The 23,033-nt window shown below is 38.1% G+C and overlaps 1 protein-coding gene across 4 annotated transcripts in view; it reads left to right on the forward strand.

The window, feature by feature from the left end:
* utrn (utrophin) overlaps nucleotides 1-23,033 on the forward strand; it is a 261,039-nt gene that overhangs the window by 30,866 nt on the left and 207,140 nt on the right. For all 4 annotated transcript variants that reach the window (XM_077204617.1, XM_077204619.1, XM_077204618.1 and 1 more), the window contains exons 6-20: nucleotides 1,165-1,257; nucleotides 2,114-2,286; nucleotides 3,234-3,349; nucleotides 4,562-4,713; nucleotides 13,087-13,278; nucleotides 16,994-17,175; nucleotides 17,390-17,540; nucleotides 19,439-19,558; nucleotides 20,190-20,291; nucleotides 20,996-21,103; nucleotides 21,204-21,383; nucleotides 21,463-21,641; nucleotides 22,139-22,238; nucleotides 22,320-22,407; nucleotides 22,493-22,740. In XM_077204617.1, coding sequence (XP_077060732.1) covers nucleotides 1,165-1,257; nucleotides 2,114-2,286; nucleotides 3,234-3,349; nucleotides 4,562-4,713; nucleotides 13,087-13,278; nucleotides 16,994-17,175; nucleotides 17,390-17,540; nucleotides 19,439-19,558; nucleotides 20,190-20,291; nucleotides 20,996-21,103; nucleotides 21,204-21,383; nucleotides 21,463-21,641; nucleotides 22,139-22,238; nucleotides 22,320-22,407; nucleotides 22,493-22,740 — 2,184 coding nt within the window. The remainder of the gene's footprint in view (nucleotides 1-1,164; nucleotides 1,258-2,113; nucleotides 2,287-3,233; nucleotides 3,350-4,561; nucleotides 4,714-13,086; nucleotides 13,279-16,993; nucleotides 17,176-17,389; nucleotides 17,541-19,438; nucleotides 19,559-20,189; nucleotides 20,292-20,995; nucleotides 21,104-21,203; nucleotides 21,384-21,462; nucleotides 21,642-22,138; nucleotides 22,239-22,319; nucleotides 22,408-22,492; nucleotides 22,741-23,033) is intronic.

Genomic DNA, 23,033 nt, shown 5'->3' on the forward strand with positions numbered 1-23,033 from the left:
CGTAGCTCTACGCAATCACACTACGTTAACTGACTCGAGGCCTACAGAGAAGCAAATGAATAGTTGAAATAAAGTCGTAGTTTTTGTTTGTTTTTGCGCACAAAAAGTATTCTCGTCGCTTGATAAACTTAAGATTGAGCCACTGTAGTCACTTGGACTATTTTAACGATGTCTTTAATAACTTTTCGGGGCTGGCAAGTTTCAATCCCTTAGAAGCCTATGGAGGAGTGATCCAGCTCTCAGATTTCATCAAAAATATCTTAATTTGTGTTCTGAAGATGAACGAAGGTCTTACGGGGTTGAACAACATGAGGGAGAGTAATTACTGACAGAATTTACATTTTTGGGTGAACTATCCCTTAAAGTCTTCAGAGCTTTAATGCAAACGATGTGAGAAAGCTCACACACAGGTCTGTATCACACACACCACAGCCCTGTTCACACCCGGGCTTCAGATGCGCTTTCGTCCATCGAATCCCGTTTACATAACAAGGTTTCTTTAGTTTACATGAACTAAGAATGAACAATACTTCTACAGCATTTATTAATCTGTTTATGTTCATTTCAGCATCTACTGATATGTGATTAAAATCAAAGGTTGTATTTGTTATTATTAGTTAATCCACTGTGTGAACTAACATGAAGAAACAATGAACAGCTGGAGTTTCATTAACAAAGATTAGTAAATACTGTAAGAAATGTTTTGTTCATTGTTTACATTAAACAATACATTAACTTCTGTTAACAAACAAAACCTTATTGTAAAGTGTTACCATCCATTCTTTAGATGTTGTTTTTAGTGTTATGTTATTGTTCATGTCGGTAAGTAATGTTAACAAATGGAAACTTATTGTAAAATGTTTTCCCCTCGATTAACCGATATTTTTGCAATAAAATTTATCAAGAACAAGTTTTGTATCCATTCAGTTTTTTTCTAACTTAAATATGTTTTGGTTTTATTTATTTTGTTATTTTGTTTTGGTTGTGTTTTTTTTTTGCTTGTTTTTGTTTAGTTTTTTTTAATTTTATTTTGTTTGATTTTCACTGTTTATTTTTGCATTTTGTTTTGATTTCTTGAAATCAAAGAAGAGTTGAAAAGTTTTGTTTTTGTTTATTATATTTGTTTCACTCAGTTGTATGAACAGTTGTTTTTGACTGTGTCAGGTGGAGCTGGTGAATATTGGAGGGACAGATATTGTGGATGGGAATCATAAGCTCACGCTCGGACTCATCTGGAGTATCATCCTGCACTGGCAGGTCAGAACACACACACACACACACACACACACACACACACACACACACACACACACACACACACACACACACACACACACACACACACACACACACACACACACACACACACACACACACACACACACATACATGAGGAACTACAGACAAACTGATCCTGTGAGATGTCCTCACTAATATAGTCAAACAAACCTTTGTGTGTCTGTGTGTGTTTTTTTGCGTGCATGTGTGTGTGGGTATGTTTGTGTGTGTGTGTGTTTGTGTGCGTGTGTGTGTATGTGCATGGGTGTGTTTGTGTCTGTGTATGTGTTTGTGTGCGTGTATGTGGGTGTGTTTATTTGTGTGTGTGTGTGTGTGTGTGTGCGTGCTTGGTGTGTTTGTTTGCGTGTGTGTGTGTATGTGTTTGTGTGCGTGTGTGTGTATGTGTTTGTGTGTGTACGTGTGTATGTGTTTACGTGCGTGTGTGTGTATGTGTTTGTTCGTGTGTGTGTACATGCGTGGGTGTGTTTGTGTGCGTGTATGTGTGTGTGGGTGTGTTTATTTGTGTGTGTGTGTGCGTGCTTGTGTGTGGGTGTGTTTGTTTGCGTGCGTGTGTGGGTGTGTTTGTTTGCGTTCGTGTGTGTGTGTGTCTGTGTTTGTGTGTTTACGTGTGTGTGTTTGTGTTTGTGTGTGTGCGTGTATGTGGGTGTGTTTATTTGTGTGTGTGCTTGTGTTTGGGTGTTTGTTTGCATGCGTGCGTGTGTGTGGGTGGGTGGGTGTGTTTGTTTGCTTGTGTGTGTACGTGTGTGTGTACGTGTGTGTGTGTGTGTGTGTGTGTGTGTGTGTGTGTGTGTGTGTGTGTGTGTGTGTTACACAGGTTAAGGACGTCATGAAGGATGTGATGTCCAGTCTTCAACAGACCAACAGTGAGAAGATTTTGCTGAGCTGGGTGAGAAACTGCACCCGTAACTATGACAACGTCAACGTGCTCAACTTCACCACCAGCTGGGCGGACGGCCTGGCGTTTAACGCCATCTTACACCACTTCAGGTAACACACACACACACTCGTAGTGCGCGCATTTTTAGACTGCTGTCAGCGCGGTCTCTAGGGAAAGGCTATGGAGCGTATTGATTGGGTCAGAGGTCAAGAGAGTTTGTGTTCATAAGCTGTTCACTCTGTTTGGGTTGATCTGTCAGACTGACATGAGCCGCAGGAACTGACACACACACACACACACACACACACACACACACACACACACACACACACACACACACACACACACACACACACACACACACACACACACACACACACACACACACAGCAGTGTGTATGAGGCTTTTATTTTGAATTGAAATGTAACATCACATGATAAGGACACATCAACATGAAGCAGATCTCTGAGAAACTGAGTTCATTATCAGAAAAATGCTGATTTAATACATGTTTGCACATCTACATCTTCATTAAAGTATGTAAGTAAAATGAAATGTTTGCAGATGAAGGGATTGAGATCAGGTTGGTAGGCCCAGATGTAATCCACAGACCTTTTCCACATTTTCTGCTCTGGTTTTTGTGGAAAAATCTGTGTAATAGGTTTAAATAAAGTGTGTTAAACACATCTTACCACTACACTCTTATTGGCAGCTGAAAGCATTATCAGATTAGCAAATATTTAACAACCAAACACAGAGGAAAGGAGGATGTTTAACTACGAGTTACGGGAGTTTCATGTTTGCAGACACACTGTAGATTCATGTAAACCTGCTTGTATATCTTCAAGCTCTTCTCGACCTGTGAGCTTCATCCAGACTTACGGCACAATCTGGTTTTCAGTCCTGAATGCGCGTCTGTTCACACACAATACAGTTTCAGAAGAGTGTAAATACTTGCTGAACATTGAACGCCCAGACATCTCCAGCTCTCACTGACTGAATGTCTTCAGGTCCTCGTGTGAACTCTGCTAATGCCAGGTATGAACTCTCTTCCAGGCCTCAAGGCTTCAGCTGGGAGCAGGTGGCTCATCTTACCCCGGTCGAGAGGCTGGACCACGCGTTCACATTCGCCAAAGATCAGCTCAACATCGAGAGACTTCTGGATCCAGAAGGTAAAGAAGCATCGTGGCTCCAGAACTTCTCCAGATCAGAAGGACATTTAACTATAAACTTTTCATTGTTCTGCAAATGTTTACTGATGAAAATCTGTCATTTAAATTGATGTCCAATTAATCAATTAAGATTTCGAATGAGGGCAGAGGAAATACTGGGTTTGAAAGTGACTTCATACATTGCTACGCTATTTACATTAGACAATAGGCACGATTTGGAGGGAAAATATAATTTTTCAAAAAGATAATTTTTTTTTTTAAATGTATCTAATAACAATTGTGATTGCATTTATAATGCAATAAAAAAATAAAATCCAAGATTTTGTGATTTTATATAAATAGTGTTATTCAAAGGAAAATAATAATAATAATAATAAATTATGAAATTATAAATTAATAAATAAGTTTAATTAATAAATAAATAAATATATATATATATATATATATATATATAATTACTACATTTTTAAAATGACTAAAAATAAATATTTCTATTGTAATATTTCCTGTTGACAAATTGAGTTTTTAATTGAAGTCAATAATATTTTAAAATAAAGATGTATTTTATTATAGTAATTGTAATTTAATTAACATGTTCATTTTAATGTATTACAACTGTAAAATTACAAACAAAAATCTTAATTGTCACGTTCAAAAGTTAAACAAGCAAACATTTATTTTGTTGGCAATCCTCTGGGAGCCATTAAAGCTTGTCTTTTGATTGAGAAATGCAGGTTTGTGCAGATGGTTTTATGCAGGTTGAGTCCCAAACTCGTATCATGGCTGCTTACATGCAACAACACAGTGCTGTGCTTCGCTCTGAAACACGCAGTGCATGTATCTGATTAAATCACAGCCGTCGCAACTAGAAAGTCACACTAAGCCAACAAAATTTAGCCGAAATTTACAGAATCTTTAAAGTGTTCGACCATCATCTTCAATGTTGGCCTTATTTGGAGATCTGGCCATAGTTTGCTATTTACGCCTGAAGCGGGGAATCTGAGTCGCACCAGGCAACACACCGAGGTCCAGGACATTCCAGAGCCCAGATCCTGCGTCTAATCATCTGGACTTGATTGGATTACACGGCTTTTCCTGAACACAAGTTCACATGAGCCATAACTAATCAGAGGGACCTCATACAGCAACTCCATAAACACACACACCCTTATCCATACTCATACTCTCTGTCTCTGCGTGTGTGTTTCTCAGATGTGGCGGTTCAGCTGCCAGATAAGAAGTCCATCATCATGTATGTGACCTCGCTCTTCGCTGTGTTCCCCAATGACATCACACTGGATGACATCAGAGAGGTGGAGACGCTGCCCCGAAGCTATAAGGTGGAGCACGATGAGGGACATGCTGTAAGTGCACTGGGGACCCAAACACACACGTACAACATCAGCTGACCATATGAGATCGGGTTTGCATCATGGGCCCAAATGGTCGTAATCGAGTGTTCAGGCCCATTTGAAGAAGTTTTTAAGGTTCTATTGTGGTTTGGAGTTGGTTTTAAGGTGGATCAGTCTGGGCAGATTGGTGTAAAGGCACACTGTTCACACCAAGAAGAATAACTATGCATATATCAGTATGTTAGTACCTTTCATTTATCATATTTATAACAAAAAAATGCCTGTCAACTGACAGCTAATGCGACAATACATGGAAGTTTTGTTGATTATATTGGGGGCGCTTTTATTTTGACGCGTTGCAACCCGATGCTTGCAAGCATTAGAGTAAGTCCTCTTATTACTGAAACTGTAAGTGACTGAAAAACCACAAAACCTTCATGCATTTGTCTAGTGACTGTGTTTATAAACTCAGGCTAATATCGAGGGTCCCGATGGCTCATGGGAAGTATGATATTTAACAGATGGGCACATAATAATAAAGTGTTACACACAGCGGAGTTCGGGATATATTTAACAAAGCCACTTGCTTATTCAGCTCAGTGTGAACACTGTAGGAAATCATCTTGACTTTATACAGCTGGAGGTGCTTAGAAACTGCACAAGATGCAAAACATTGCAATGGCAGTTAAAAAGAGGTTGTTGTTTTTCTAGTGTTTTCTGATGAGGAAGTGCCTGTGGAAAATGGGCATCACACTCTCATGCCAACACATAACTCTGATCCCCCCCCCCCCCCCCCCCCTCCTCTCTCTCTTTCTCTCTGCCTTCTGCTGACACTGGTAAGAGTGAGTCACACAGTCGTCCAGCATATATAGTGTGCTATATTGTGACACGCTGTCAGAGAAGGGTGGACGCTTATCGTTACTTGCATAGCTTTATACAAGTGCTATTAAAAAGTAGCATTGCCATGTTTTAAGCACATTAACCATAGTAAAATCATGCTTTGTTGGACATTTATCATGGTAATGTCATGTTTTAAGCACATTAACCATAGTAAAATCATGCTTTGTTGGACATTTATCATGGTAATGCCATGTTTTAAGCACATTAACCATAGTAAAATCATGCTTTGTTGGACATTTATCATGGTAATGCCATGTTTTAAGCACATTAACCATAGTAAAATCATGCTTTGTTGGACATTTATCATGGTAATGTCATGTTTTAAGCACATTAACCATAGTAAAATCATGCTTTGTTGGACATTTATCATGGTAATGCCATGTTTTAAGCACATTAACCATAGTAAAATCATGCTTTGTTGGACATTTATCATGGTAATGTCATGTTTTAAGCACATTAACCATAGTAAAATCATGCTTTGTTGGACATTTATCATGGTAATGTCATGTTTTAAGCACATTAACCATAGTAAAATCATGCTTTGTTGGACATTTATCATGGTAATGTCATGTTTTAAGCACATTAACCATAGTAAAATCATGCTTTGTTGGACATTTATCATGGTAAAGCCATGTTTTAAGCACATTAACCATAGTAAAATCATGCTTTGTTGGACATTTATCATGGTATTGTCATGTTTTAAGCACATTAACCATAGTAAAATCATGCTTTGTTGGACATTTATCATGGTAATGCCATGTTTTAAGCACATTAACCATAGTAAAATCATGCTTTGTTGGACATTTATCATGGTAATGCCATGTTTTAAGCACATTAACCATAGTAAAATCATGCTTTGTTGGACATTTATCATGGTAATGTCATGTTTTAAGCACATTAACCATAGTAAAATCATGCTTTGTTGGACATTTATCATGGTAATGCCATGTTTTAAGCACATTAACCATAGTAAAATCATGCTTTGTTGGACATTTATCATGGTAATGCCATGTTTTAAGCACATTAACCATAGTAAAATCATGCTTTGTTGGACATTTATCATGGTAATGCCATGTTTTAAGCACATTAACCATAGTAAAATCATGCTTTGTTGGACATTTATCATGGTAATGCCATGTTTTAAGCACATTAACCATAGTAAAATCATGCTTTGTTGGACATTTATCATGGTAATGCCATGTTTTAAGCACATTAACCATAGTAAAATCATGCTTTGTTGGACATTTATCATGGTAATGCCATGTTTTAAGCACATTAACCATAGTAAAATCATGCTTTGTTGGACATTTATCATGGTAATGCCATGTTTTAAGCACATTAACCATAGTAAAATCATGCTTTGTTGGACATTTATCATGGTAATGTCATGTTTTAAGCACATTAACCATAGTAAAATCATGCTTTGTTGGACATTTATCATGGTAATGTCATGTTTTAAGCACATTAACCATAGTAAAACCATGCTTTGTTGGACATTTATCATGGTAAAGCCATGTTTTAAGCACATTAGCCATAGTAAAATAATGCTTTGTTGGACATTTATCATGGTAATGTCATGTTTTAAGCACATTAACCATAGTAAAATCATGCTTTGTTGGACATTTATCATGGTAATGCCATGTTTTAAGCACATTAACCATAGTAAAATCATGCTTTGTTGGAGATTTATCATGGTAATGCCATGTTTTAAGCACATTAACCATAGTAAAATCATGCTTTGTTGGACATTTATCATGGTAATGTCATGTTTTAAGCACATTAACCATAGTAAAATCATGCTTTGTTGGACATTTATCATGGTAATGCCATGTTTTAAGCACATTAACCATACTAAAATCATGCTTTGTTGGACATTTATCATGGTAATGCCATGTTTTAAGCACATTAACCATAGTAAAATCATGCTTTGTTGGACATTTATCATGGTAAAGCCATGTTTTAAGCACATTAACCATAGTAAAATCATGCTTTGTTGGACATTTATCATGGTAATGTCATGTTTTAAGCACATTAACCATAGTAAAATCATGCTTTGTTAGACATTTATCATGGTAATGCCATGTTTTAAGCACATTAACCATAGTAAAATCATGCTTTGTTGGACATTTATCATGGTAATGCCATGTTTTAAGCACATTAACCATAGTAAAATCATGCTTTGTTGGACATTTATCATGGTAATGCCATGTTTTAAGCACATTAACCATAGTAAAATCATGCTTTGTTGGACATTTATCATGGTAATGCCATGTTTTAAGCACATTAACCATAGTAAAATCATGCTTTGTTGGACATTTATCATGGTAATGCCATGTTTTAAGCACATTAACCATAGTAAAATCATGCTTTGTTGGACATTTATCATGGTAATGTCATGTTTTAAGCACATTAACCATAGTAAAATCATGCTTTGTTGGACATTTATCATGGTAATGTCATGTTTTAAGCACATTAACCATAGTAAAATCATGCTTTGTTGGACATTTATCATGGTAATGCCATGTTTTAAGCACATTAACCATAGTAAAATCATGCTTTGTTGGACATTTATCATGGTAATGTCATGTTTTAAGCGCATTAACCATAGTAAAATCATGCTTTGTTGGACATTTGTCATGGTAATGCCATGTTTTAAGCACATTAACCATAGTAAAATCATGCTTTGTTGGACATTTGTCATGGTAATGCCATGTTTTAAGCACATTAACCATAGTAAAATCATGCTTTGTTGGACATTTGTCATGGTAATGTCATGTTTTAAGCACATTAACCATAGTAAAATCATGCTTTGTTGGACATTTATCATGGTAATGTCATGTTTTAAGCACATTAACCATAGTAAAATCATGCTTTGTTGGACATTTATCATGGTAATGCCATGTTTTAAGCACATTAACCATAGTAAAATCATGCTTTGTTGGACATTTATCATGGTAATGTCATGTTTTAAGCACATTAACCATAGTAAAATCATACTTTGTTGGACATTTATCATTGTAATGTCATGTTTTAAGCACATTAACCATAGTAAAATCATGCTTTGTTGGACATTTATCATTGTAATGCCATGTTTTAAGCACATTAACCATAGTAAAATCATACTTTGTTGGACATTTATCATTGTAATGCCATGTTTTAAGCACATTAACCATAGTAAAATCATGCTTTGTTGGACATTTATCATGGTAATGCCATGTTTTAAGCACATTAACCATAGTAAAATCATGCTTTGTTGGACATTTATCATGGTAATGTCATGTAGGGCTGGGACGGTTACCGCATTACCGCAATACCGTGGTCACGTGACTCCAACCGCGGGTCTGAGCTCGTCACCGTCATCACCGCTAAAAAAAATTAAACCTTGGCCTGCACATGTGTGCACGTTGTGTCTAATGACATGGATTCACTTATTCTAATGACATGGATTATGTCTAATGATATTGTGGCTTACATGGATTCAAGGTTTTCTAAACAAAACTTATCATCAAAAGATGGATCAAATCCGACCTTTCGCGAGTTGAGGAGCGCAATGTTCCATGACGCATAATAACATTCCATTCGTATTAGAGATGCGCGGATGGGCTATTATTATTTCATCCGCAACCGCATCACAAAACTCATCATCTGTCCGCCATCCACCCGCACCAACATTTTTTGATCAATTTTCGAAACCGCATCCGCGGCGCTGACTGTTTTAAGGTCTATGAGCAATGCGAGGCGCTGCTGTCGCGAGGCTAGAAAGCTCTTGGCTGTTCTAGAAAGAAGACTGATCCAATGCAGCAAAAGATATTTAAAGGCTAAAGTCCCTAGTATATTGGCTATGTTGTATCCCCAGAATATCAGCAGTGAACTCCGTCTCCGATCGGCGCACAGGGATAAATATAAATAATAGCCTAACGTACATCGGCAAACCTGACCTTACCTGACTAGGCTACTGTAGACTAAAATTTTATCATTTCGTTTAGAATTTTGTTTATTTATTATTTAAAGCGGTTTACCGCCATACCGCGGGAAAATCTTGCTTTTCAACCGCGGTTAGAAAAAATCCATACCGCCCCAGCCCTAATGTCATGTTTTAGGACATGTACCATATTAATACCATGCTTTTATGTACCATAGTAATATCATGCTTTTATGGACAATTTAATGGTAATGCCATGTTTTAGGACATGTACCATATTAATACCATGCTTTTATGTACCACATATCATGCATTTATGGACATTTTAATGGTAATGCCATGTTTTATAGGAAATGTACCATAGTAATAACATGTTTTTATGTACCATAGTAATATGATGCTTTTATGGACATTTATCATTTTAATGCCATGTTTTTATGGCATGTATCGTGCTTTTGTGGAAATTTATCATGGTCATGTCATGTTTTTAGGACATGTACCATAGTAATAACATGCTTTTATGTACCATAGCAATGGCATGCTTTTTTATGGACATTTATCATGGTAATGCCATGTTTTGAGGACATGTACCATAGTAATAACATGCTTTTATGTACCATAGCAATGGCATGCTTTTTTATGGACGTTTATCATGGTAATGCCATGTTTTGAGGACATGTACCATAGGAATAGCATGCTTTTATGTACCATATTATTATCATGCTTGGACATTATGGACATTAATCATGGCAATGCATTGTTTTTCGGATATGCACCATAGTAATATCATGCTTTTATGGACATTTATCATGGTGATGCCATGATTTTAGGTCATGGCTGACAGGCTGCAGTTAATTAACCTTTAATGCCTTTAATAACCAAAATGAGCTGCTTGTCTGGTCACTCAAACAATGCTATTTGAATGTTTTGCTATATAAAGTTTGTTTGGAATGATATTTTAGGGATTCACACCCAATCAAATGTTGTTGTCCGCCAGACAACAAATGTTTCAATGCTGCTTATTCCAGCCTTGGTTCACCACCCTCCAAGCACACACACACACACACTACACACACACTCTTACAGTCGATCAGAAAGAACGAAGTCTTATCCTGCATGTGGGATGAAATTGTGAATTCCAGCGGAATATTTTCATCAGATGACCTTTTCCTCCAGATGAGGGCCGTTCTCTGTGCATTTATACAAGGAACAAAGCCTTGTTTGAGGACTCAGTTGCTACTATTAGCACAGTTTAAATGTTCTTTCAGCTCTGGTAAAATTAACGTTGACTGTTTTTCTTTGTTCAGATGAGATCCAGTCTTTTGAAATGGTGACCTCGCCTCTTCTACCAAACGTATGATGTTCAGTCTCATCGGTCAACATCTCTATTAAGTTCTACAAACAGCCCTAAATGAAAATGTTCAAGAGTTGATTATTATTAGTCACAGTTTTTTCACCAACAGAAAAGAATCCAAAATAAACCATGTTTTTGACTTATATCATGACATTGCCATGCTTTTTCTCTACTTAAACCATGGTAATACCATATTATTTTACTTCTACTATGGCAATGACATGTGTTTTGGATATGATACCATGTTCTTGACCATCTCTCATGACAATGCCTTTTTCTTGCACTGTGATAATACCAAGTTTTTATCTTTTTTTGTACTCTTATACTTTTTGACATCTATCATTACAATGTCATGCTTGTATATGTGGGCCATGGTAATTGCACAGTGTTTTTTGTACTATGTTTTACCATGGCAATACCCTTTTCTTGACATCTATCCTGACAATTCCCTGCTTTTTTTACTTGCACAATGGTAATACCTTGTTTTTCACTTGTACTCTGGTAATACCATGTTTTTCGGTTATGGTACCATGGTAATACCATGTTTTGTTCATGTCACTCCCTAGGGCAGTGTTGCTTTTCAAAGAAAAGAACACAGTTATCAGTTTAAGCTATTATTTGTTATCTCTCTTATTTTTCCCACTGTTGTCGTTTTCCCCAGAGTTCCCGGGTGTGGTGCCGTTTGGTTTCCACAATGTCAGATTTCAGATCTGACGGGTCCATTACCTGATTCTGTCTCTTTTATTATACGGCACAATGGCTTATATTACCATCGGACTCACAAGGTTCCCAGTCGATTAGTGTTTCACTTTTATCAATGAGTTGTGGCATTTCTGGCTTGGGTGTGCTGTGGAATGTAGGTCGCTGGTTTTAGCAAAGCTGTCAGTATTTAAGGCGTGGGACATAAACATCTGAGAATGTGGATGATATCCCATGACCGGCCCTGTTTTGTGTTCAGCTGAGGACACGTGCCGATAGCAGCATTGTCTGCGTGTGAAGGTGCGGCGATTGGCTAAGAGTCAGTGTGGTTCAGACTCTTGAACTTGATCCCATAAGTGATTCTCTTGTGTGTGTTCAATGGTTCATCTCACAACAGATGCTGGGGTGAGTCTCAGTAAACACATCCGGGACAAAATTCTAACCCTAAAAAATATGTATTTTTTAAACTATTTTTAAATTTAGAGGAGTGTGAACAGTTACATGTAGTTGAAATGATGTCCATTTTAAGAAGTTTTTACATGTGCAGAAAAGGGGGTGGATGGGCAGTTTCAGCACATTCAAGAACACGGCCCTGTTTACAGCTGGTACTCGGATGTATTTTGGTTGATCGGATCACAAGTGGACGACTTTACAGGAGCAAACTGTTCGAAAACGTTTTGAGCTCGTCCACTTTCCACCACTTCCAGAGGGAGTTGAAAACACATTTGACCGGATTGCTTTAGTAGTGTAACGCTCATGTGAACGAATGTGTTCAAACCCCCACAAAAGACCGTCTTCTCTCCGTCTACTGAACTAGTGCGTGAACATTATGAGAAGGGCACTAACCAGATGGGATTTAAACTTTGGTTTGGTTTGAAGACGAGAAGCTTGGTTCTCTCACCATTCCTGATTTCTAACACACACTCACAGTGTTCGGCTGGTCTTGCAGAAACTAAAGCTGATGCTCTCCGTATGTTTTCCGTTGTCTCCGGACATGTTCTTATGTAAATTGTAGCTTATTTTGCCCTTTAGATCGAAAGATCTGAAAAAGCTCCTACATTTACCCGCCCATAGACCCTCTTCTTGAAGAAATCAGGACAGAAGTGGTGGAAAGTGGACAAAAGAGACGTATTAAAACACCAGGTGTAAACAGGAATGTGTCTCCCTCGTCCGCTTGTGATCCGATCGACCAAAACAGGGGCCTGGGATGTATAAATCTTCATTCGGATGTCATTGGTCATTTAAAGTCTCCTTCATTACAGCTTTCAGATTCATTAATGCCTACACACATTCAGATATGTCAGTATTTACCACATATCATCGGTTCTCATGTGTCTCTTCACCTGTCACGACGTTCGAACGCTTTACACACGAATGCAAACACATTCAGTAAGTCACACGTGGAACATTCAACGGAAAAGTCAATCCTCCTGAATTATTAGTTAACACTCTGTTTAACGTTATCCATCTTTCTTGAGGTGAAGGTGTGTGTGTGTGTGCTCCTGTGCAGGGATTGGCCGGAGAGCCGGAGGAAGTGAGCAGCACGAGGCCCGAGGCCGAGACCGATGTGAATCTGGACACGTATCAGATGACTCTGGAAGAGGTGCTCACCTGGCTGCTGTCGGCCGAGGACACGCTGCACATGCAGGACGACGTGTCCGACGACGTGGAGGAGGTCAAGGACCAGTTCCACACACACGAGGTACAAGTTCAGGTCGCTTTAAACGCTCACGCCCAGAAGCGCTTGGGCAGAGATGGAGACTTCCAGTTAGGGTTGGGAGCCGAGAATCGTTTCTTATCCAGAACCGTTAGTGTTTTTGAAAAATATCGGAACCGTGCGAAGTTTCGGTTCTGGTGCGATGTGTGGGCGAAGTTCTGGAAGCGCATCCTTTAATAGAATACCAATATTCTCATGAATATTAAAGTAGTAATGAATGCACTGATAACCCCTCGCGCTACTCATATAAGTTATGCGTCAGATATCAACACAGAGAGAGAGTATAAAGACAGTACAGCTGCACGATTAATCTTTAAAAGATCTCGATTCAAACACCCACGCGATCTTATTCCTAAATAACAAAAACTTCACCCTGAACATTCAAATCTGTTTGAGCTTTCGCTGACCCAGAAAGAGCACTGGTCAATATGTATGAAACAGCTTTACTTTCACAGTCTTTTCAAACAAACCTTGTCAATATTTCAGTTACAAATATTCAAATGACCACAGAAGTACTGAAGTAAAAGTTTATAGTTGGAGTATAAACACTGATGTCTATTGTAGCAACCAATATAGAGTAAATCACCTTTTGAAAGTCACTTAAAATAACGAGTGTATCGATTTACAGTTACATCTGATGCTTTAAAACATTCATAAAGACGACTGTTAAAGCTGCAGTCCGTCATTTTTTTGTGTTCAGAATTTACAAAATGTATATAATGAGCGAGTACATCATGAATGCCTTTTTGCAAACCGTGTTTTTGTCTTATCCTGAAACACTGCGGTAAGCCTGTAATAAGCGTTTATACTCGGACTACTTCAATCCTTCTGAGAGGGTATTCTCCATAAACTAGGAGAGGCCCCAAATTCTCCTAGAGAATGCAGAAATTGCTAAATAATATGTTGAATTTGTTGACATTACCAGTCTTTTAAACTCATTTGACAAGTACAAGAAATAAACACAAAAAGGATTGTGGATTTTTCCCTTACTACTAGTTTTTATTAGTTGTTTTAAATAATTTTTATTGAATGGGAACTGGAACCGGAATCGGAGAATATCTAACGATTAACGATTCCAATGATTTAAACATGCCTGTTTCCCAGGATTATTAATGGATCATTCTAAAATTGGCATTATAGCATGATTATGTAATGATATAAAAAATAATAATAATATTGATATTCCATCACTGTGATATGATTATAACATTTTGGGATCTTTTAAATGGTTTCAATCCTCATCATTCGCAGTATTGATACACCAATACCAGCTTCACTTTTTCACGCTCTTCTCTGTTTTTAAGTAATTATATAGTTATGCTTTATTATTACGTCTGCAGAATTTCCAACATTGTTTTGGACAGACGATTGATTACAGCATTTCACTGGATTTGTAATCTTTGTCCTCCTGTTTCACAGTTTTTTATTTCGGTTTTCCACCAGAATAAAAAGCTCACGGATTAACAAGTAAATTGTTAGTATTGTTATAATTATTATTATAAAATATTAATTTTTATTTTACAGTGCAGTTGTATTACAATAGTAATACATTTCTAAGAAATAAAATTAAGAATCATATTAATTTATTATTATTATTATTATTATTATTATTATTATATCATCCCAGCCAATATAATTTCCATTGATGAGAAAATGCAGTAATACTTTCCTTAAAGCCTTTATGTATAATGCTTTATAAAAGTAATTTTATTCCATTATACAAGTAATTTAATTTAATCAAATGTGTTATCAAAATATGGTGACGAATATATCGATATATATTCCGAGGTTATATATATAGACCGAGGTTAGAAGCTCCAGTATGGTGACGAGCCTTCAGGGTCGTCCCGTGCGCTCCTGCTCTTTGTCCTGAAGTGTTAGCATGTCCCGTCTTCAGATGCTCTCAGAGAACATGATCCCAACATGCCAGGAATGTGAGGAATTCTGTGAGGCAGTGAGACCTTTGATAGACAGCAGAGCCAGTGCACATTAACTGAGAGAGAGAGAGAGAGAGAGAGAGAGAGAGAGAGAGAGAGAGAGAGAGAGAGAGAGAGAGAGAGAGAGAGAGAGAGAGAGAGAGAGAGAGAGAGAGAGAGAGAGAGAGAGAGAGAGAGAGAGAGAGAGAGAGAGAGAGAGAGAGAGATTTACATTCCTCTCAGAAAGTGAGCGCCAACATGAGGCATTGACGCAAAAACAAAAGCAAGGCAAGTGCGGATCCTCTGAGCAATGGGCTTTTCTGGAAGCTTGAGCTTGTTTTTCCCTGCGATATGGTCCCACTTTAATGGTCAAACACTGATTTTATTACTTTTTTGCTGTATTGAGAAAGTGTTGTTTCTACACGGGTGTTTTCAGCGTCTGCTGTCTGTATATGAGGACATGAATACACATGAACCTCATCGCCTGAGAGTCACTTCACCAGCGTATCATGCCTTAAAACTCATCTTTGATCCCCAAAATCACAAATTTATAAGTTTTTTTTCCTTACTTTTTTTCTTCATGCCTTAAAATAGCTACACCCTTTAGTATACGTGGTTCTATGAATATGCAAATGAGCCCCGCCTCCACTCACTCACTCAGCTCAGAGATCCACTCGTTGACGATCACACGTTGATCTGATTGGTTACAAGGTAGTTTGTGACGTCAGAAACACCAGCGATTTCAAACCGTGTTTTTGACACTGTCATTGGTTCACTGCAGTTTTAAGCAGAAAATACTCAGCAATGCTGTCGACTTATGAATTTACACACGGTTTGTCTTAAAGCATATTAAAAACACCATATAGACATATAAACAACATTAAAAGCTTGATTTTCAACACAGGGGGACTATCTTTACGGACAGTTTCTAAAACTCAAAGGTCTTCACGACAGTTAAAATAAAAGTGATAAGTTGAACTTGAAGGAATTGTGGCACAAAAAATGAAGGAATTTGGGAAAAAAAGTAAAACTAAATTCAAAGGAACCTATTTTTTTTGTTTAATGTTGTAATAAATGATTAAATTGTTAATAAAATTATTATTTAATTAGACCATTAAAACAGAATCTACAAACATTTAGATTAAAACAGAAATTGTGAAAAAAATTCAAATAGACATTTTTAAACCATTAAATAAAACTATTTAAAGGTATAAATTGCCATTTAATGTATTATGAACCTACACAAAGTAACAATAGTATAACTATAAATTAATGTCAACATGGATTCATAAATAGTGTAACATTTTTTCATTGTGAATTTATGATACATTAAGCATTAACTGTTCGACTCTAGGTAAACACTAATTCAGTTAGTATAATGAGCTATATTACTTGAAATAATTTATTTATTTTTAAAGCAAGAAGTGCCTAAAACACGCTTGACCATAGTCAAGTCTCCATAAATCTAGGAAAGTCTCCATAAATCTCTCCCTCGTATGTGTTTTTTGCTATAATAAACTGGCATAAGGTGATCATCACCACAGCTGCTTATTATAGGACTCAAATCAATATTTATTTTTTTAAGAAAACTTCCCTTCCTGGACCATCACTGGCAATAAATGTGGCAAAATAGCAGAAATACAAAAAGAAAAGTGGCACTGTATTTTGGACATGTAAAAAAAAAAAAATAAAAAAAAATAATGATCAATGTTCAATCTTAATGACCTGAACTCAACACATGTGCTGTTTAGGTCGTCTGTGATGGTGTGTGTTCTTGCCCTCAGGCCTTCATGATGGAGTTGACAGCCCACCAGAGCAGCGTGGGTAACGTGCTTCAGGCGGGAAACCAGCTGATCGCTCAAGGCAATCTGAGTGAGGAAGAGGAGGATGAGATCCGAGAACAGATGACACTGCTCAACTCGCGCTGGGAAAACCTGCGGGTCGCCAGCATGGACCGCCAGTCCAGGTGCCGACACACACACACACACACACACACACACACACACACACACACGCACACGCACACGCACACGCACACGCACACACACACACACACACACACACACACACACACACACACACACACACACACACACACACACACACACACACACACACACACACACACACACACACAGGAGAGTGCTTGAACATGAGCTCTCCCTCTCCTCCATCTTCAGGCTTCATGAGGTGCTGATGGACCTTCAGCAGCAGCAGCTCCAGCAGCTCTCCGATTGGCTGACACAGACAGAGGGGCGGATCCGGAAGATGGAGACAGAGCCAATAGCAGGAGACATGGAGGGATATCTGGTGCAGATAGAGCAGCACAAAGTAAGGGATACATTTGATTCCTCTAATACAGTAAGACTGGGTATTGGCATCTGTGTCATGATACAGTACGCTGTGATTAGTGGTTGTTATAAATTGACCGATATTTTACTTTTTTTTTATTATCGCCAATGAGTTTTGTTGTGTTGGAGGCACTTTTATTTTGACTGCATGCGTGACTTTTATTTTGAAAGCACAGAGAGCGCCAGCATCTCAGCTCTTATTCTCCATCTTCATTAGTTTACTGTCAATGTTTAAAAGTTTGGTGAAATAAATTAGACAGAGCTTTTAAACTAAGAAAGTAAACAGTATACATGATAGCATTTGCTTTTCTTTTATTAGTACTAGAAAGGTAAACGCTATAATACTTTCTCATCTAGCGCCAGCATGTAGCAAATAGAATTTAAATTTATTTTCAAATGATTTATTTCTAATTTAGTGAATATTATTTAAAATATAAATGAAAAAAAAAGTGATATATTTATATATGTATATCATACTTGGTACAGAACCTCAAGTCAAAAATATATATATATATATATATGTGTGTATATGTATATATGCCGTTTTATAAATTATTTAAAATGTCGACATGTCATGAACATTGACTTTAACATACAGTTTTTCTGGTCTCACTTTATATTAAGTGTCTTTAACTACTGACATTAAGGTAAAAAGAACGTGACTTTGGCTGCATGTCACATTATTAATTACTTATCAGAGCTGTTGAAACTAAAGATTCACACTGGTGTCCATTCAGCGTTCTTCTGTTTCAAAACCAAATAATACACACATTCGATGAAGTAAACGGATGCACAGGTATCTTGTTTGAAGCCCAAACACACACTCTTTATCGGTTCAATCTTTTTATTCAATGGAATAAATATCATGGAAATTAAAACAAACGAAGGATAAGTTTAATCCAATGCTTGCATTTTTTAAGATATCTGGCTGATTTTGGGAACAGAACGAACAAAACTCCATTAAACAGCCAATTACATGCAACATAACACCTGTTTACCATGTTAAAGGAATTTTCCAAAGAAATAAGAGGTTTTGGACGTGTCCAACAGTTCAGTGAGCTTTAAAGCTTGACGGACAAATTGTGGATAGCAGCTAGTTGGGCTGTCCGTCATTTATCTGTGGTAAAGTCAATTAATGATTGCGAGAAATAGGGAAAATAGATTGAAGATTGTAGAAAAAGATTACTAAGAAACATTAAAAGAGAATTATGAGACAAAGTGGATATTAACTTTCATAAACTCTCCTGAAATAGCAACCTCTGAGCAATAAAAGTGTCCTCAGGAGTCCTGTGTAGTTAATGAATGACTCGCATCAGAGGTCCCGTGTGTGTGTGCATAACCTGTTTGCAAATAAAAGCTTTCTCCAATGTGAATTTACCATGACTGCTGAAAGGAGAAAGAGACTGAGTTGTGAGAAGAATGAATAAGCAAATCAGCACATGCCCCAGTGAACGAGGGGCAAACACGACCTCGGCATGTTTGTTCAGCTAGCGAATGAAGAGCACACACACGTTCGCTCCCACACACATGCTTATATTTAGGAGTCTCACGGCCTCATAGGAAGGGGACCACATCGACCAAGCGCTTCCATGCTATATATGGAGGCTCGCACATGCACACTTTCATACTTGGTACAGAACCTCAAGTCAAAAATGTCATATCCACCCTGTATTTTACTACATCCTATATTTTTACCACATGTTAAATACCTGCATAGAAATAAATAAAAAAGAATATAAAAATATGTATGCGTTTTCTTTTTTTCTTATTTTTTTTTTTAGAGTAAATGAAGAAAATTAATACAATTTAATAATATAATAAAACAGTTATTGTTTAAACCCTAACCTTTGACCTTTGTTCATTGCACTACATCTTCAGGTGTTGCAGAATGATCTGGAGGTGGAGCAGGTAAAGGTGAACTCTCTCACACACATGGTTGTAGTTGTGGATGAGAACAGTGGGGAGAGCGCCACTGCTGCCCTGGAGGACCAACTGCAGGTAATGGATACAATCTGACATTTTTTAGTTGTGTCAGAATTACTGTAACTTTAAGATGGCAGTTTGGAGTGTCTGGTTAGAGCCATTATTGTCTTCAGACAACAGAAATCATTGTTTCTTCAGCACTCATTTTCATGTACCGGTAGTGAAACCAAAAACACATATCCATTAATAGTGAAACAAAACTCAAACCATGGTTCAGACTGCTGAACACGTGCTCTTTAGAAAGTTGTTTCTGATCATATTTATATTTTGAGAGTATTGCTTCAAATTGACAATGGTGGTTATGTGACAGGACCTGCAGTGTTTGACTAGAGAACAAGGTGAATGCTGTGGTTACATTGTAAAGTAAATGCAGAAAAGAATGAATCCTATAGTACATTTCTTCTTATTAATGTGCAAAGGTAATCAAACCAAGTTGTTTTAAGCTTCTTCCATGGGTGTACTGATAGCTCTTCTAAGGAATGAGATCTATTAATGTTGGACGCAGTGTTGAGTATTCATTGGATGCAGTGCAGTAAGAAACTTGGAACTGAACAGACATTTGACACTCCCACAGGCCATGAACGTGTGTGAAAAGTCCTTCAGTGAATAACTTTCTCTCTCTTGTTTTTCTTTCTGCCCTTCACAGTCACTGGGGGAGCGCTGGGCGGCAGTGTGTCGCTGGACGGAGGAACGCTGGAACAAACTCGAGGAAATGCAGCTGGTGTGGCAGCGGCTGCTTGACGACCAGGTGAGGCCTGATACCATCAATCCAAACTTTCACTGTTACAAATCACAAAATTGATAATGAGGCTGATATTGATCATTGATAATTACTGGAGATTATGGAGTTTGCAAATTGAAACAAAATTTAAATGTGTTTTCATGATCAATATTTGTTTAATAATCAATAAAAGTTTGAGTACTTAAATATATTTGTTTTTGCCCATTCATACATTCATTTCAATCCAGCACAAACCTGACATTACTACAGCAGTGGCTAAAAAATGATCGGATGTGTGCCTCAGGGCTCTGTATTGGGCCCTATTGTGTTGTGCGCTTATCTTGGACTTGAAATGTTCATAGAATGCATTTAAGGGTCAGGTTGCTATTTTTAACAGTTCAGACTGCATTCTGGGAAAGAGTGAGATTGAATTATGGCTGTTTATGACCTGTAGATACCATTACCATTGACCCAGTACACCATTAGTGTACAGTGCACACAATCTTCACCTGTCTAGACCATTTCTGTCAGTTTGCAGTTTCAGTAAACTATAATATTACAGTCAATTAGTGTTGTTTTATGCTTGCATGCTAAAGTACTGTGTAGGGATGGGGTGGTATGATTATTTTGTGTTTTATTTAGATTAACATATGGATGATGATGCAAAGTACTATTCTTATCACTTGACTTATTTAAATGTCTTATTATTTCAATCTTTTTTGTCCACTCAGAGTTTGTTTGGATCATGGCTAGCAGAAAAGGAGAAGGCCTTGATTGAAGTTCAGACTTGTGATTTTAAAGACCCCAGTGAAATAAATGGCAGTGTCCGCAGATTAGCCGTGAGTAGACAAACATGCATAACTTTGTATTAACATTATCCAGCTGAATTCTGTCTGGTCGATAAGAGCATCACTGTTTTGACCTCCGAACCCATGGCAGAGTCTTAAGGAGGACATGGCCCAGAAGCGGAGGACCCTGAGTGCTCTGTCAGATGCTGGACAGGACGTGATGTTGCTGTTAAACAGTCCAGCCGCAGCTCAGAGGATCGAGACAGACACAGACCAACTGACCCAACGCTGGGACAACCTGGTCCAAAAACTCGAGGACTGCTCCAGCCAGGTCAGATACGCATGTCTCTTGTGTGTATTGTTGCACAATTGTTGCAGCTCTTGATTCCAAGAGTCTGTTCTGTTCCCAGGTAACCGAAGCGGTGTCTGTGAGCGGGATGTCCCAGGTACAGGAGAGGTTTGTCATGGAGACAGTCACAACAGTAACAACACGGATGGAGCAGACCTTCACGAGCAGCGACCGAGAGCTTCCTCCACCCGCCCCACCCAAAAGACGACATCTAGATACAGACGGCGAGCTCAGGAGACTGTACGACACACACAAACATACCTGACAAAAACATATTGCGATTTGTCTTTTTCAGTCAAATTCAGTAATTTTAGGCCGTAATAATTAGAAAATAAAAGTAAAAACATTCCTGGGATTTATCCTGCAATGTACTACACACACACACACACACACACACACACACACACACACACACACACACACACACACACACACACACACACACACACACACACACACACACACAAAATATATATATATATATATATCTGATGTCATTCCAGACAGTGTTTTTTGACAATTAAAACGTCACATCTCAAGCATTGTAGATTAGCAGCTGTTCAAGCAAAACATATCATGAATTTTTTTCATTTTACGGTTATGCCTATGTTCATAATTAGCACATTTGTGAACGTTAGCATAAGCTATACAGTGTTAGCACACCTTCTCTGTAGTTCTGCTCAGCTGTAGTACTCCCTCATGTGAACTCTGATGTGATGTGTGTGTGTGTTTTATAGAGCTGAAACCGATGTTCCCAAGCTTTTGTCTCAGCTGGCTGCATGGAAATCATCTGCCGGAGCTGCTGGAGACTCGCCTGTCCTGAAGGAAAAACTGCAGGTGACATATTGTGTAGACACACACTAACATTTACTTGTTCGTAAATTTGGCCTACTGAATATTTGTGTCCCGTCTCTGTAGGTTCTGGGGCTGGAGCTTGCTGAAAATGAGGCTCTGGTGAAAGAGCTGGTGGAGAATGGAGAGAAGATGATTGAACAGTTGGAGAAAGGTTGGGAATTACTATGGGTTTATTTAGATAAATGATGTTTTTTGTCTTCTCCTACCAATTAAATTGACTCCATCTGTCTTTATAGAAGGTCTGTCTGCAAAGGTGGCCCGTTCCGGCCTGGACTCTGTGTGCAAGGAATGGGAGAGCTGCCAGAAGCTGATCCAGGAGCTGAGGAACCGAGCTCAAGTTCTAGAGCGGGTGGCGTCGGTTCTATCAGGACTGAAGGCTGCCGATGGAGTCCTGCAGGAACAGGAGAAATGGTTGATCTCCTCAAAAGACTTTAGAGAAAAAGACAACCAGCAGGAACTGCAGACACTCAGAGACGACTGTGAGGTCAGTCTCACTCCAGGCCACTTTATGCAAGATACTGTACTCAGATCAGATGTTAACAGAAATGTAACTGTACACTCGTAGGGGCTGTTTACACGACACCGTTTTGTACTAAAAACACAAAACTTTTAATGCGTTTTGGCCGTTCGTTTACACGACAATTGGGTTTTGGGTGCCGGAAAACGGACACTTTTGACAACAGGATTCAAAGTGCAAGTTTTTGAAAGCGGTCTCTGTGTAAACAACAAAAATGCGAATCTGTCAAGATGATGACATCATGCACATGCGTATTACGT

The sequence above is a fragment of the Siphateles boraxobius genome, unplaced genomic scaffold (genome assembly GCF_051911475.1).
Source record: "Siphateles boraxobius isolate OS27281-9 unplaced genomic scaffold, OSU_SipBor_1 50, whole genome shotgun sequence".
In the NCBI taxonomy this organism is placed as follows: domain Eukaryota; kingdom Metazoa; phylum Chordata; class Actinopteri; order Cypriniformes; family Leuciscidae; genus Siphateles; species Siphateles boraxobius.